This window comes from Carlito syrichta, unplaced genomic scaffold (assembly GCF_000164805.1).
Source record: "Carlito syrichta isolate Samal-C Ts95f unplaced genomic scaffold, Tarsius_syrichta-2.0.1 Scaffold309836, whole genome shotgun sequence".
Taxonomy (NCBI): domain Eukaryota; kingdom Metazoa; phylum Chordata; class Mammalia; order Primates; family Tarsiidae; genus Carlito; species Carlito syrichta.
Window position 1 is genome coordinate 45950 of NW_007253932.1, and position 16385 is coordinate 62334.

The 16385-nt window shown below is 47.4% G+C and overlaps 1 protein-coding gene across 1 annotated transcript in view; it reads right to left on the reverse strand.

Annotated features, from left to right (window-relative positions):
* Window positions 1-3215, reverse strand: part of IQCD (IQ motif containing D) — a 7374-nt gene extending 4159 nt beyond the window's left edge. The window contains exon 1 of the mRNA XM_008067970.1: window positions 2487-3215. Coding sequence (XP_008066161.1) covers window positions 2487-3215 — 729 coding nt within the window. The remainder of the gene's footprint in view (window positions 1-2486) is intronic.
* Window positions 3216-16385: the final 13170 nt, after the last annotated feature.

The following is a 16385-nucleotide window of genomic DNA, read 5'->3' on the forward strand; positions in this document are numbered from 1 at the left end:
GTATTTAAAAAGGGTGCCTTTGGCTCAGCCTGTAATCCCAGCACTTTGGGAGACCAAGGCAAATGAATTGTCTGAGCCCCCAGGTTCGAGACCAGCCCGGGCAGCTTGGCGAGCCCTTGCCTCTACAATAAATAAAAAATTAGCTGGGTGTGGTAGTGCACACCTGTAGTTCTGGTTACTTGGAAGGCTGAGGCAGAAGGATCACTGGAGCCCAACAGGTTGAGGCTGGGGGGCCGTGAGCATGCCACTGCACTACAGCCTGGACGACAGAGAGAGAGTTCAACTCAAAACAAAAAAAAAGAGTGCCCTTGAAAGCTGGGTGTGTGCTGACCTGGTCTTGGCTGAGATGATGAAGGGACTAGATGACAAATGAGGAAATGATGTTTAGTGCACACCTGCTGTGCACCAGCTCACTACCTGTCATCTCATGGGATTCTCCTAACAGCCCACGAGGACTGACTTTATCCTGTTCATCTTCAAGATGTGAAACAGGTTTGGAGGGAGTGAGTCACTGGCTGTGGCTCATGTGCTCCTCCCTCCGCTGGCACCGGCGTCCAACAAGGTGGGTGTTATTCCTGCCAGCCAGAGGACCTGACTTGCCCAAGATCACAAAGTAGACATGTCTCTCTGTCCCCAGTCCCCAGGTGTCCTGGGAGACACTGGTCCAGGTTTGGGGTTCCCCTGCTCCTGTGCCCTCCTCCTCCACCCTGCCAGACACTGCTGGACCTTCAGGAATGAGGGGACAGTCCCACCCTCCCCCCTCCCCCAGGAGCCCCACTAGCCCACACTTCCAAGGGCACCTTCCGCAGTGCCTGCTCCGCCTCCCGGTTCTCCATGACCAGGTTGTGGAACTGTGACCGCAGCAGCTGGATCTCCTGCTGGATCTTGGCCACCCTGGCCTGTGAGGCTCCGAAGTCCACCTTCTGCTGCTTCTCGGCCTCCTGCTTAGTGTGAAGGAGGCTGTTCTCTGAGAACTTGAGCACCTGGTGCAGGTGGTTTTTCAGCTCTTGGATCACAAAGTTCCCCTTCTCTACCTGGGCCAGGAAGAGAAAGGGCTCCATTCATACCTGCGTGATCACAGCCAGTCACGGGAGCAGCTGGCCATTACTGCCCCCTCTCCTAGGGCCGGGCAGGCCACCTGCATTGCTCTTTGCTGAACCCTACCCCCAGCCCCACCATGGGGGACAGACAGCCTGATTACAGACAAGGAAACTGAGACTCAGGAGGTGGAGTCATCTATAGGGTTACACAGCTAGTTCGGATTTGAAGCCAGGTCTGTCTGACCCAGAGCCCGTGTTCTTCTTTTGTTTGTTTGTTTTGCAAAGATGGCATCTTGCTATGTTCCCCAGGCTGGCTTGGAATTCCTGGGCTCAAGCGACCCTCCTGGCTTGGCCTCCCAAAGTGCTGGGCGTCACCGCACCCAGCCGCAGCCCCTGTCCTTGCCACCACCTTCTATTTTCTTGCATGAGTGATTGAGTGGCAGGCACAAGCCTGTTGCAGTGAGGCCACAGGAGAGTCTGGGACAGCAGCCATGCTCCCACTGGGGGCACAGCAAGCTGGCAGAGACACTTGGCATGACGTGTGAAGGTGTGACATACACACACACTGCAGGGATTGCCACTGGGCTCTCCCTTGAGGGCCTATCCCTGACTTTTCCCATCGGGGTCAGTTCTAGAACAGGAATGGGGGTGGAGGAGGAGACTGTTTCATAAACAACCAGAGTCTCCATCTGAACACAGCAGTGCTAGGGCGGCTCACGCCACAGCCCTGGGCAGGGTCACCTGGCAGCAGGGCTGCAGGGATCTGACCTCGCTTCCCTCACACAGCAGGCAGGGAGGGGGCACCTTCCACCTGCCCTTTGCTCTCAGGACAAACCAGATGCCTTGATTAGACCAACCCCTGTCCCTTCCCTCTAGTTTCCAGGCATTGTTTGGGTTTCCAAAGAGATCCAGGCTTATTTGTAAGTAATACTGCCCTTTAATTTACATATGGTTTATGGCTGCTTTGACACTATAGCAGCAAAACTGAGTTGAATAATTGTAGCAGAGACCATGTAGCCCACAAAGCCTAACAGATTTACTCCCTGGCCCTGTGCCAACCCCCTAGCCTGGAAGGTTCTTCCTCATCTCACTTGCCTGGTCCACGCTCTCACATCCTTCCTGTCTTGGCTTCAGTGTCCCTGACACTTTTGGTCCAAGTTCAGTTCTCCTGCAACTCTCCCTTACAACACCCTGTACTTACCCTTCTCTGTGCTTCTCAAAACTGCACTGAAACGAGGTCATTCACACCTAACTTCCCTACTGTGGACTCCAGGAGGCTGGGACTGTGGGTTTATGTATAAGACCTGGAACCTAGTAAGTGCCCAAAGCAATGTGTGGAGTAAATGAATGGGGGGAAGGGGCTATTTAAATTGTTGGAAAAACATCCAAAGGTCTGGGCCACTGACGGGCTCCCTCTGTAACCTGACCAGCGCTGGGAAGCCATACCTCTGCTTTCCTGCTCTTCGTCCTTGCCACCAGCTCGTTTTCCAGAGCGTCAATAACCTCTTGGTTCCTTCTGTTCCGCCTGCTGATGTCCTGCATGAACTGGGTCTTATCCCGAGCTTCCATGGGGCTGGTGAGTAGCTTCTCAAACAGGAAGCCCCGGAGCTCCATGAGGCTGTTAATAAAATGCTGGGCCTTTGCACTTCTGCCCAGCGCCTGAGTGTGCAGGAGCCTGGTGGCTTGTGGGTTCTGGAGCAGGAGTCTCAGGACATCCCTGGTGGAGTCCTTGACCTGCTGCATCAGCGGCGGGAGGCTGGACTTCTGCCTCTGGATGGAGAGGCGACGAGCCTGGAGCCATGCCTCCTCCTCGATCTCCTCCTCCTCCTGCAGCTGCCTTTCCTTCTCCTGCAGGCACCTGACTTCTTCCAGGAGTCGCTGGCAGTGGGTCTCATGCTGCCCTACCGCCCTCATGATGTCCTCCCCCAGGATGCCCGCCACGTCCTCTGGGTTGGACGCCGCATGTGACAGCAGGGTCACCAGCTCCACCTTGTAGATGGCCTCGTCCAGGACGGACATGATCCTTTTGGCCTCAATGGTGGTGAGCTTGGTGTTGGAGGGGACCAGGGGCTTCGATGAGTCAGCTGGCTTTCCAGGTGTGTCTGTCCTTAGCCCCTCCCTGCTGGTGGTGGGGACCTGGTAGAAGGGAGCCACAGCAAGCATGTCCGAGGCCATCTTGTGACAGCCTCCTTGGCCCTGCACGTCCTCAGAGATGGTGACCTCGTTGGACAGTCTGGGGCATGCGCCTTACTGTCTCTGGCAACCCTGCAAAGGGAGGGGGTGTTGGTGGCACTGCTGATATCCATGTGGCAAGGTGGCCACAGCCACCCGCTGTTGACAGTGAGGGCTCATCCTTGGTGTTCTGCTGCTTGGTAAAACCTTACCTGGAAGCAATTTTCAGCTTTGTGAGGGTGTCAGGGCTGCAAGGGTAGGAGGACCAGAAGTGGAGGTAAGACTCTAGCCCACAGAGAGACCGCTCTAAAGATCTAAATGTAGGACACTGGTCTCGTCAGTGATGGGAGAGGGGAGAGGGGAGAGGCCAACCAAGGCTTTCTCATTGGCCAAAGCCACCAGCAATTGTCAGTGACAGGAAGCCACTGCTGAAGGGAGAGGTGGGGAGCCTGGGGCCCAGGTCACCCAGGGGAAGCTTGAACCAAAGCCATCAGCTCCCAGAGGAGCTAGAGCCACTGTGGGAAGCACAGTCCAACCTGCTTCTCCCTTCCTCCCACCTCTGCCTGATGCCTGAGCTTCTCATTGGCCAAAACCAGCAGGAAGCCAACTGCCAAGGAAGCCTGGGCCAGGCAGCCTGCAGGGATCAGCAACCCAAGACCCAGAGCAGGCCAGGAGGTGGGGGTTGGGGGACAAACAATGGTGCCATGAGGAAACAGGACTGGGACCAGCATGTTTTCACTGATTTTTAAGCACCGATTTTAAAAAGTGGGGTGGGGGCATGAACAAAGACTTCAAAATACAATTTTAAAAATGGTTTCACTGAATGCGATGTCATACCCTTGGAGTGGATCCTGGGATGGAAAAAGGACATTAGGTGGAACAACATAGAGAAATCCAAGTGCAGCTGAAGTGGAGCTAACAGCCCTGCACCACGAGAATGACAAACACATCAAGGTCATGTAAGAAACATTAGGGGAGCTGAATGAAGGCATGCGGGAACTCTCTGTACTGTCTGTGAGACTTCTCTGTAAATCTACAATTTTTAAAAAATGAAAATCTTATTTAAAAGACTGTTTCAGGCCGGTGCGGTGGCTCAAGCCTGTAATCCCGGCATTTTGGGAGGCTGAGGTGAGAGGATTGCCTGAACCTGTGGGTTCGAGACCAGCCTGGGCAACATGGTGAGACCTTGTCTCTACAATAAATCAAAAAATTAGCCGGGTGTGGTAGCACACTCCTGTGGTTCCAGCTAATTGGAAGGCTGAGGTGGAAGGATCGCCTGAGCCCAGCAGGTCAACGCTGGGGTGGCTGTGAGCATGCCACTGCACTCCAGCCTGGGCGATGAAGTGAGACTCCAACTCAAAAAAAAAAAAAGACTTTCAGAAAAATCTACAGAGACATTCAGAGATGAATAATTCATTCATTTATTTATTATTTTTTGTAGAGATAGGGTCTCACTTGGTTGTCCAGGCTGGTTTTGAACTTCTGGCATCAAAGAGTCCTCCCGCCTCGGCCTTCCGAAGTGCTGGGATTACAGGTATGAACCACTGTGCCTGGCCAGAGATCAATAATTTACATTGCTTCCATGGTACAGTAGCTGGGGACCCTGGGTCAGACACTTAATTCCCTAGGGTCTGGGCTTCCGTACCTACAAAATAGGAATCCTCAGGATTGATGCAAAGCTTCTAGTACCTCCTGGTCACTGTGTTTCACAGATAACCCATAGGATTAGCCCAGGAAATGGAAATTCCCATTCCAGGACTCCTGTGACTTCCATTGTACCTACTGAAACCTACCCGCCACCCCAGGTGGCTGCCCCCACACACCATGTTTCAGAGGGACCCCATCATGGGCACCCAATCCTCCTCTATCTCTTCTTCCGGATCTGATCACTTGTCCAGGCTAAGATCACCATCGGATGTCTCCAGATGGACTCGTTTATTTCTTGTCTGTCTTTTCCCCTCCCAAGGAGGAGGATCCAGTGAAAGGAGGGGCTTTGTCTACTCTGGTTGCTGCTGTGTACCCAGCTTGGGAAAAACTGACCTCATCTTGGGACAAGATCTGCCGTCACACATGTGGGTGGAGAGTGGCGGGCGCTGACTCCTGGGACCCTGCAGACCCTTCCCTGAGGCCCCAGGACTTCTAGAGCTGTGTTCCTCCCTGAGGCTGGCTTCTTCAGCTCTTCCTTCCCCACTTTGCTTAGCCAGGGTCAGTTTCCGTTGCTTGCAATCAAAGAACCCTAAACCAGAGCCTCCAGAGAGGCCATGGGGATGGAGGTGGAAATGCAAGAAAGAAGAGAGTGACACTTGTCTTTTTTTTTTTTTTTTTTTGAGTTGGAGTCTCACTCTGTTGCCCAGGCTAGAGTGCAGTGGCATGATCACAGCTACTGCAGCCTCAACCTGCTGGGCTCAGGTGATCCTTCACCTCAGCCTTCCAAGTAGCTGGAAATGGGCCCAGCCAATTTTTTTTTTTTTTTTAATTGTAGAGATGAGACCTCGCCAAGTTGCCCAAACTGGTCTCAAACCCCTGGGCTCAAGCAGTCCTCTCACCCAGCCTCCCAAAGTGCTGGGATTACAGGCAGCAGTGATATTCGAAGCCACAAAAGATACCTTCAGTTCATAAAACCAAGAGTAAACGAAAGAGAAGGGGATGGAACAAAGACAAAACAAAGGTGACTAAGATGCTCAGCTCCTTGGCTAGGCAGAAGGATCCCAGGTCAGAAGCCCCTCTGGGAGCTGAAGCCTGAGGCCGAGAAGGGCACCATCTTGGGTCACTTTCATTCATGCCCACTTCCTGCTCCCCAGTCAATCTCCTGGGAGCCTTTGAGGCTCTTCCTGTCCCTGAAAGTTTTGGGACAGCCATGGAGTCTCCTTGGCCTCTCTGAGGATGAAGGATCTTTGCTTATGGCCCCAGGATGAATGTGAACAAAGTCGTTAATGAACGCGCTGCTCCCCAGTGTCCCCCAAAGCTCTCAGGCATAAATCAAAATGCCCAAATTCTTCAGAGATTGCGCCTGGAAGTGCTGCGTTATATGAAATGTTGCCAATTTGCTTTCAGCCAAATTACTTCTTTTGCTTTAAAGGGCAAACTTGTTTTCTTTGATTATGATGACGCCCATCAGTTCTTGACAGCTCATTTGGGTGAACAAGAAAAAGCCAGTGGAAGTAGGATCGGGGGGAAATGCATCTGACTCTGATGACAAAAATCACCCAAGAATCTCCTTTCCTTGAATTCTAATATGAGCATTTCATGTCCTTTTTAATGCCACCAACCTTAATATTTAAATCATTTCCAACTGAAGCCTCTCCTTTTAAAATTCCTGCCCTGAGAGTGAAACAAGATTGTTAATGGATGGAGAACTTTAATTGGATCTTCCTTTATTTGTCATTAATTCTGCTGATGAACTTTATAAATGGAAATATATCTTTATCATGCAAATTACCCCTTGTCTTCATTCAAATAGGCTTGTTGGACATTTTATTACTTTCGCTCTCAGAACATTTTGAGAAAAAAAACTCAACCTAAATTATATACTTTTTTCCTCTGAAGAGGAAAAAGGGAAGAAAACTCAATGCCTACAACTAACCTACAAATCCAAACTGGTACGTGGAAAAGTCAGGGTGTTTTAAAAAACAAAAACTAGCCAGGCTCGGTGGCTCAGCCTGTAATCCCAGCGCTTTGGGAGGCTGACATGAGTGGATTACCTGAGCCCGCGGGTTCAAGACCCGCCTAGGCAACTTGGCGAGACCTCATCTCTACAGTAAATCAAAAAATTTAGCTGGGCGTGGTAGCGCGCTCCTGTAGTTCCAGCTACAGCTACTTGGAAGGCTGAGGTGGAAGGATCGCCAGAGCCCAGCAGGTCGAGGCTGCGGTGGCCGGGAGTGGCCACTGCACTCCAGTCTGGGTGACAGAGTGAGACTCCAACTCAAAAAAAACCAAAAAAACCTAGTGTGTGGGCAGGTGTGGGTCTCATTTAAAGGATACCATTTTAATTTTAGCTAAGTAAGTTCTTGAGAACTTCCTGTGTACGATATGCTCTTCTAAATACTATCTACAGATTAACTTCTTTAATCCTCACAATGACCCATTGAGATAGGTGCTATTATTGCCTCCATGTTACAGATGAGGACAAGGAGGCAGAGGGAGATGTTATACAGCTCTCGTGAGTTTCCAGCTAGAAGTGACAGAGCTGGGAGTCAGCCCAAGCAGTCTGTCCTTGGAACCTGCCCCCAGCACCACCCTTCTGGCCAGGCTCTGGATTTTAAGGCTGACTTCTGTGGTGGAGCTACTAGAATACTTCTTTGCTGGTCGGGTTTTAGTGAATCCTGTTGGTAGAGACCTAGAGAATAGATGTGTTGAAGATTCAGTTCCCATAGCTTTCAGTCTGCTTAACAACTATAACTATGAGTACATATGTTCGTATTCATAATTGTTGTTGTACATATATACACACACGTGTGTAGGTATATAGGAATATAATTAACACTGACAATGAATATACGTGGCTGTGTGTCCACAACTGAGCCGTATTTCAGACACACACACACACACACCAGGGCCTCAGCAGAAATTCTGGGAGAGCGGGAGGAAGTCAGGAACATGGCTGGCACTGGGAAGGGGCAAGGGTCATCAGCACTGGTGTCTCAGGAGATTATAATGTGGAGGAGGTTCATGAGACAGAGAAGGATTGCTAGAGTCTTGTAAGGAAGACATGTGGAAGTGGGGAGAACGGGGGTCCTAATACTGGGCGGGAAGATGAGAAGGCCTTTGGAAATTACATTGAAAACCATAAAACATAGAAGAAAACATAGCGTGACATTGTACACGCATGTCTTTATGACTTTGGATTTGGCAATGAATTTTTTTTTATTTATTCGAGTTGGAGTCTCACTCTGTCACCCAGACTGGAGTGTAGTGGCCACTCCCGGCCACTGCAGCCTCGACCTGCTGGGCTCCGGCGATCCTTCCGCCTCAGCCTTCCAAGTAGCTGGAACTACAGGCACGTGCTATCATGCCTGGCTAATTTTTTTTTTTTTTTAATTTTTGTAGAGATGAGGTCTCGCCAAGTTGCCCAGGCGTGTCTTGAACCCGTAGGCTCAGGCAATTCACTCACCTCGGCCTCCCAAAGCACAGGATTACAGGCTGAGCCACTGAGCCCAGCCGGCAATGAATTTTTAGATATGACACCAAAAGCATGAGCAATAAAAAAAAACAGGTAAGCTGGACTTCAAAATTAAAAACCTTTGTGTGTTAAAGGACGTTATCAAGAAAGTGAAACGACAGCTTGTAGAATAGCAGAAGTTACATATTTGCAAGTTACATATTTGATAAGGTTTTAGTATCCAGAATATGTAAAGAACTCCTAAAACTTTGTCCAGTGTGGTGGCTCATGCCTGTAATTCCAGCACTTTGGGAGGCGTAGACAGGAGACTCACTTGAGCCTTAGAAGTTCAAGACCAGCCTGGGCAACATAGTGAGACCTCATCTCTACAAAAAATACAGAAATTAGCAGGTGTGGTGGTGCCTACCTGTGGTCCCAACTACTCAGAAGGCTGAGATGGAAGGATCACCTGAGGCCTGGAGGTTGAGGCTGTGGTGCCCTGTGATGGTGCCAGTGCACTCCAACCTGGGCGACAGAGCAAGACCATGTAAAAAAAAAAAATAAATAACTCCTAAAATTCAACAACAGGCCAGGCTCGGTGGCTCAGCCTGTAATCCCAGCACTTTGGGAGGCCGAGGCGAGCGGACTGCCTGAGCCCACAGGTTTGAGACCCACCCGGGCAACTTGGCGAGAGCTCAGTGGCCGTGAGCATACCACTGCACTCCAGTCTGGGCGACAGTGAGATTCCAACTCAAAATAAATAAATAAATAACAAATAAAAAATAAAATTCAACAACAAAGACAAACAGCCCAATAAAAAGTGGATAAACAACAGATATTTCTCCAAAGAAGATATACAAATGGCCAATAAGTACAGGAGATGTTCCACACCATCAGTCATTAGGAAATGCAAATCAGAACTGCAATGAGATACCACTTCACACCTGCTAGATGGTTGTAATTTTTTTTTTTTTTTTTTTGAGTTGGAGTCTTACTCTGTCTCCTAGATCGGAGTACAGTAACATGTTCCCGGCCACTGCAACCTTGACCTGCTGGGCTCTGGCCATCCTTCCGCCTCAGCTTTCCAAGTAGCTGGAACTACAGGTGCACGCTACCATGCCCGGCTAATTTTTGATTTATTGTAGAGATGCGGTCTCGCCAAGTTGCCCAGGTGGGTCTTAAACCTGCAGGCTCAGGCAGTCTACTCACCTTGGCCTCCCAAAGCGCAGGATTACAGGCTGAGCCACTGAGCCCGGCCTGTAACTTTTTTTTAAGGAGAATAGCAAATGTTGACGAGAATGTATTGAAATTGGAACCTTCATGTATCACTGGTGGGAATGTAAACTGGCACAGCTGCTGTGGAAAAACAGTTTGGTAGTTCCCCAAAAAGTTAGAATTACCATATGACCCAGCAATTCTGCTCCTATGTATAAACACCAAGTAACTGAAAAACAGGGCCTGGGCATGGTGGCTCACGCCTGTAATCCCTGTGCTTTGGGAGGCTGAGATGGAAACATCTCTTCAGGCCAGGAGTTTGAGACCAGCCTGGGTAACATAGAAAGACTCCATTTCTACCAAAAAAATAAAAAAGAAAATAAGGACGCAAACAGATACTTATATGCCAAGTCGTGGTAACATTATTCATTCACAACAGTCACATGGTGGAAACAACCTAGGTGTCCATCAACAGATGAATGGATGAACAAAGCTTTGTATATTCATACAGTGGAATATCATTTGGCCGTAAAAAGAGCTGAAGAACTAATACAAGCTGCAACACAGATGAGCCTGAAAACGTTACGCTACGTGAAATAAGTCACACCCAAAAAGACAAATATTGTGTGCTTCCACTTACATAAAATATCAATAGGCAAATTCATAGACAAAAGGTAGATTAGAGGTTACCAGGGGATTGGGGGAAGGAGAATGGAAGTTATTACTTAATGAGAACAGAGTTTCTGTTTGGAATGATGAGAAATTTCAAGAAATAGTCATAATGGTTACACAACATTGCCCATGCAATTAATGCTACTGAATTGCACACTTAAAATGATTTATTATTATTATTATTTTGAGTCAGAGTCTCACTCTGTTACTTGTCTTGAGTCCCGGTAAGCTGTGGTCGTTGTGATCAAGCCAGGACACTTCAGCCTGGGCAACAAAGTGAGACCTTAACTCAAACAACAAGAACAGTAAGTAAATAAACAAATAGAAGTTAACAATTCAACATCCTGATACTATTTTTTTCTGGTACTGGGTTCTCTCTCTGTGCCCCTGGCTGGAATAAAGTGTTGTGATCACAGCTCACTGCAGCCTTAAACTCCTAGGCTCAGACGATCCTCCTGCCTCAGCCTCCTGAGTACCTGGGACTACAGACACAGGCTATCACACCTGGCTAATTTTTAAATTGTTTTATAGAGAGGGGTTCTTGCTATGTTTCCCAGGCTAGTCTCCTACTAATGGCCTCAAGCGATTCTCCTGCCTTGGCCTCCCAAATTGCTGGGAGTATAGGCGTGAGCCACTGCGCTGGACACTGATGTTGTTTCATTCTAGCTTGATACTATTACCAGGAAATTAGGGTCTGAGATAAGAATTTCTGTTGTTAAAAAGCAAGATTAGCAAATGGTAGGAAAATGTTCAAGACATACTAATAAATAGAAGAGAAGAGACAAAGGGCCAGTGTCAGAAATGAATAAGCGGCCATTACTACCGATCCCATGAACATTAAAAATGATAATAAGGAACATTATGAACAACTTGATGCCCACAGATTTGATAACCTAGATGAGATGGGCTAATGTCTTCAAAGACACAATATACCAAAACTCCTACAAGTAGAAATAGTTAACTTCAATGGACCTGTATCAATCAGAGAAATTGAACCAATAATTAATAATCTTCCCAAACTGAAAGCCCTGGCCACTGGCCACAGCTATAGCTCTGGGCAAGTTCATGTGGGCTTCTGGGCCTTCCTTTCCTCATCTCTGAAGTGGAAAAGAAAAACACAAGCCTATTGTATAGTGATTCAGTTTCAGTGGAATTCAGTCCCAGTGTCTCACCACTTCTAGTTGTGTGGCTTTGAGGAAGTTGCTTAACCTCTCTGCGCTTTGGCTTCCTCATCTATAAAATGTGAATGGTAATGGAATTCCATTTTATAGCACTGCTGTGAGTATGAAATGAAATCCTGGCTCAAAAGTGTTAAGCTTTTGTGACTTTTACTACTACTTCAAAAATGGTATGTTCATATTTATACTTGACTACTTTTTTTTTTTTTTTTTAATTGGAGTCTCACTCTGTCACCCAGACTGGAGTGCAGTGGCTGCTCCCGGCCACCACAGCCTCGACCTGCTGGGCTCCGGCGATCCTTCCGCCTCAGCCTTCCAAGTAGCCGAAATTACAGGCATGCGCTACCACGCCCGGCTGATTTTTTGATTTATTGTAGAGATGAGGTCTCGCTGCCCAGGCAGGTCTCGAACCCACGGGCTCAGGCAATCCACTCACCTCAGCCTCCCAAAGGCGCGGGATTACAGGCTGAGCCACCGAGCCCGGCTTCTTTTTCTTTTTTTTGAGACAGGGTCTCACTCTGTCACCCAGCCTGGAGTGCAGTAGCATGATCATGGCTCACTGCAGCCACCAGCTCCTGGACGCAAGCAATCCTCCAGTCTCAGTCTCCCAAGTTGCTGGGACTACAGGTGCATACCTGACTAATTTTTCTTTTCTTTTCTTTTTTTGTCAAGATGAGGTCTCACTTTGTTGTCCAGGCTGGTTTAGAACTCCCACCTTGGCCTCCCAAAGTGCTGGGATTACAGGTGCAAGACAATGCACCTGGCCTATGCCAAAATCTTTATAAAGAACCCAAATGGAACCAGTTTTTGCTCCTTTTTACTATTTGTTTTTAATTTTACTAATTTCTACATTATTCATATTTTTCTGTTAGTGATGGGGGAGTGAGCTCCTCAAGCCACTCCCCACTGTCCAGTCTCCCCTCTTACAGATTAGATTGTCACAATTTTTACTTCCTGTTTTGGGTACAGTGTAGCTTTGGAAATGCTTATTTCTGGTTAAATTCAACTGCAGACAGTATCATTCTGGTGGTTTCAGACAGCAGGAAGAATTTCTTAGTAGCAAATTTAGATTCTCTTTTTTTTTTGAGTTGGAGGGCTGAGGCAGAAGGATCGCCTGAGCCCTGCAGGTTGAGGCTGCGGTGGCTGTGAGCAGACCACTGCACTCCATCCTGGGTGACAGAGTGAGACTCCAACTCGGAAACAAAAAAAGAAAGAAAACTTATGTTCACACCAAAACCTGCAGAGGAGTGGTTACAGCAGCTTTATTCATAACTGTCAGCATTTGGAAGCAAGTAGATGGTGGCACACCCAGCCAGTGGAACACAGAGAAGAGGTGAGTGTCAAGTCACGACAAGACGTGAGGACACGTACGTCAGTGAAAGAAGCCCGTCTGAAAAGGCGACACACTGTAGGGTTCCAACTCTGTGACATGTTGAAAAAGGCAGAACTACAGAGACAGTAAAAACAATCAATGGTTGTCAGGGGCTGGGGGAGGGAGGGAGAAATAGGCAGAGCAGGGAGGATTTCTAGGGCAGGAGTCGAGTCTGTGTGACACCACCACGACGGACCCATGCCGTTACACAGCTGCTTACGCCCACAGGATGCAGGACAAGCATGAATTCCAATGGAGACTCCGAACTCTGGGTGACGACCATGTGTCATGTTGGCTCCTCAGCTGTGATGATGTGCCACGCAGGTAGGTGCTGATGGTGAGGAAGTTGTGCCTGTGGGGGGAACGAGGCATCTGGGAACCCTTTGGACCTTTCTCTCAGGCTTGCTTTGAACTTAAAACTGCACTAAAAAAATAAAACCTCAGGGTTGCAACCCTTTAGTGGGCAGTGAAATCAATTTGCTAGTTGGGGCTAGTGTGAAAAATAAATGAAAAAGATTGGAAAATATCAGAGTGTATTGCATGTAGTAAGTGGGTTTTTTGGTAATTAAACATGTGTGTGCTCGGTTGAAAAGGAAAATGTATTTCTTTGTCTGGTTTGTGGTTAAAAAACAACCTGTGTTCCAAAGGCCCCATGTTAAAGGCATTTGATTGGATGTGATCGGCTGTAGGATATAGCCTGCTGCTGTAGTTTGCAAGTTAAGGTCAAAGAGATCCTTTTCCCCAATGCTCTGTATTTCAAATGTTCTCGATTTTTAATCACTTTTACTTTCCGTTCCACTAACTAGGGTCTGAAGGGAAAAGGGGTGTGTGTGTGTGTGTATGTGTGTGTGTGTGTGTGTGTGTGTGTGTGTGTGTGTGTGTGTGCGCGCGCGCATGCGCGCGCATACACACATGTATGTGGGTAGCATTTGCCTTGCATGAAAATAATCAGTCTAGAACAGGCTTTCTCATCTCTACACTATTGACTTTTGGGCTGGATAATTCTGTTAGGGGGCTGAGTCCTCTGCATTGCAGGATGTTTAGCAGAATCCCTGGCCTCTACTGGCCCGTAGCATTATTTAGTCGTGACCATTGGAGACCAAATGTCTCCAGACATTGCCAGATGTGCCTGGGATGCTGGACATGGGTGAATGGACACAGCCCCAGTTGAGAGCCCCTGGTCTATAAGCAATGGCCTTGCTCATTTATGAAACTCTGAGCTCCCCTCCCCACCCTTCCCCCAGATCCAGTGTTCTATGTAGGTCTGAAGGCAGCTTGTCCGGGTCTAGCCCAGCCCGGCCGAGGGAGCTGATACCTGTGCCATCTACAGTCACTATAGTTATCAGATGAGATTCACAAGCAGGTGTCAGGAGGCCTGCGTGCTGTTCCTCCCCTGCTAGGCCCTCCTGGAATAACTCTGGACAAGTCCTTTATCTCTCTGGGAACTGGGGACATAACACCTGTCCTAGTCACATCAAGGGGGCTGGGTGGAGGAGGGATGATTTAAACAGATGGGAAAGGCCTCTGGAGAGTTCAAAGCCCTCTTCAAAGGCGAGCAATTATTATTACATGTGGAGGCCTAAGTCATAATCAGGTGGTACTTTGGTCTCATTGCCCTGAGCTCTTCTCTCCTGGGGCACGTAGGAAAGAGCATGGGAATTGAGCAAGCAGTGAGGACTCACCCCTTTAATTTTTCACTGGGACTGAATATAAGCCCCATGCTAAAGGGATATTTCATATAAATAGAATTGTACGTATGTCATCTTTTGCATCTGACTTTTTGCTTAGCACGGTGTTTTTCAGCCAGGGCCAACTTTGTCCTCCAGGAGACATAATCTGGAGATACTTGCTACAACTGGGAGAGGGAACTACTGGCATTTAATGAGTAAGGCCTGTGATACTGCCAACCATCCTACAGTTCGCAGGACAGCCTCTCACAACAAAGAATGATGTGGTCCCAAACATCAAAGAGCTGAGGTTGCAAAACTTTGACTTGGCATCATGTTTTTGAGATTCATCTATGTTGTAACAATTGCCAGTATTCTGTTCCTTTTTATTGCTGAAAGATCACAGTTTGTTTATCCATTCACTTGCTGATGAACATCTGGGCTGTTTCTAGTTTGGGCTGATTATGAGTGATGCTGCTAAGAACATGTATATATGTCTTTGTGTGAACATGGGTTTTCATTTTCCGTGGGTCGACTACAAGGAGTGGAATTGCTGGGTTGTGTGAAGGTTTGTGTCAAAGAAACTGCCAAATCGTATTTCCAATTGGTTGTACCATTTGAAGTGCCTACCAGCAGCATATGAAAGCTACAGTTTCTCTGTATACATGATGATTTGTGGTATTGTCTTTTTGATTTTTTAAAGTCTATCCAATTCTTTTGCCCATTAAAAAGGAGGATTGTCTTCTTGTTGAGTTATAAGAATTGTGTTTCATATTCTAGATCAAAGTCTTTTATAAAATATATGATTTGCAAATATTTCTCCATGCCTGTGGCTTGTCTTTTCATTTGCCTATGAAAATGCCATTTGAAGCTCACAGTTTTCTCAGGGCCATAAATATTTTTTTCTATACTTTTTTCCCTAAGCATTTTGTAGTGTTAGCTCTTACTTAGGTCTGTGACCCATTTTGATTTAATTTTTGTATATTGTGTGAGTTAAGAGTTTTGGTTCATTTTTTGGCACACAGATATCTAGTTGTCCTAGCACTATTTGCTGAAAATACTGTCTTTTCTCCATTAATTTTTTTGCTACACTGACCATAAATATGAATTTATTTCTGAATTCTCAATTTTGTTCCTTTGCTCTATTAGCCTATCCTTATACTAATACTGCATTGTCTTGGTTACTGTAGCTTTATTGTAAGGGCTTTTTTTTTTTTTTTTTTTTTGAGTCAGGGTCTCGCTCTGCTGCCCAGGCTGGAGTACAGTGGCACAATCACAGCTTACTGAAACCTCAACCTCCTAGGCTCAGGTGATCCTTCTGCCTCAGCCTCCCAAGTAGCTGGTAATATAGGCACATGCCACCAAATCTGGCAAATTTTTAAAATGTTTTTTGTAGAAAAGAGATCTCACTATGTGGCCTAGACTGGTCTCAAACTCTTGGACTCGAGCAATCCTCCTGCCTCAACCTCCCAAAGTGCCGGGAATACGGGTGTAAGCCACTGCACCCAGTCAGTTGTAAATTTTGAAACTGGGTAATGTAAATCTTTTTCCAACTTTGTCCTTGTTTTTCAAAGCTGTTTTGGTTATTCTAGTGTTTTTCATTCATATAAATTTTGAGATCAGCTTGTTAATGTCTACAAAAATGCCTTTTGGGATTTTGATGGGCATTGTGTTGAATCTATACCTATTTATTTATTTATTTATTTATTTATTTAATTTTTGAGTTGGAGTCTCACTCTGTCGCCCAGACTGGAGTGCAGTGGCCTCGACCTGCTGGGGCTCCGGCGATCCTTCCACCTCAGCCTTCCGAGTAGCTGGAATTACAGGCATGTGCTACCACGCCCAGCTGATTTTTTGATTTATTGTAGAGATGAGGTCTCGCCAAGTTGCCCAGGTAGGTCTCGAACCTGCGGGCTCAGGCAATCCACTCACCTCAGCATCCCAAGGCGTGAGATTACAGGCTGAGCCACG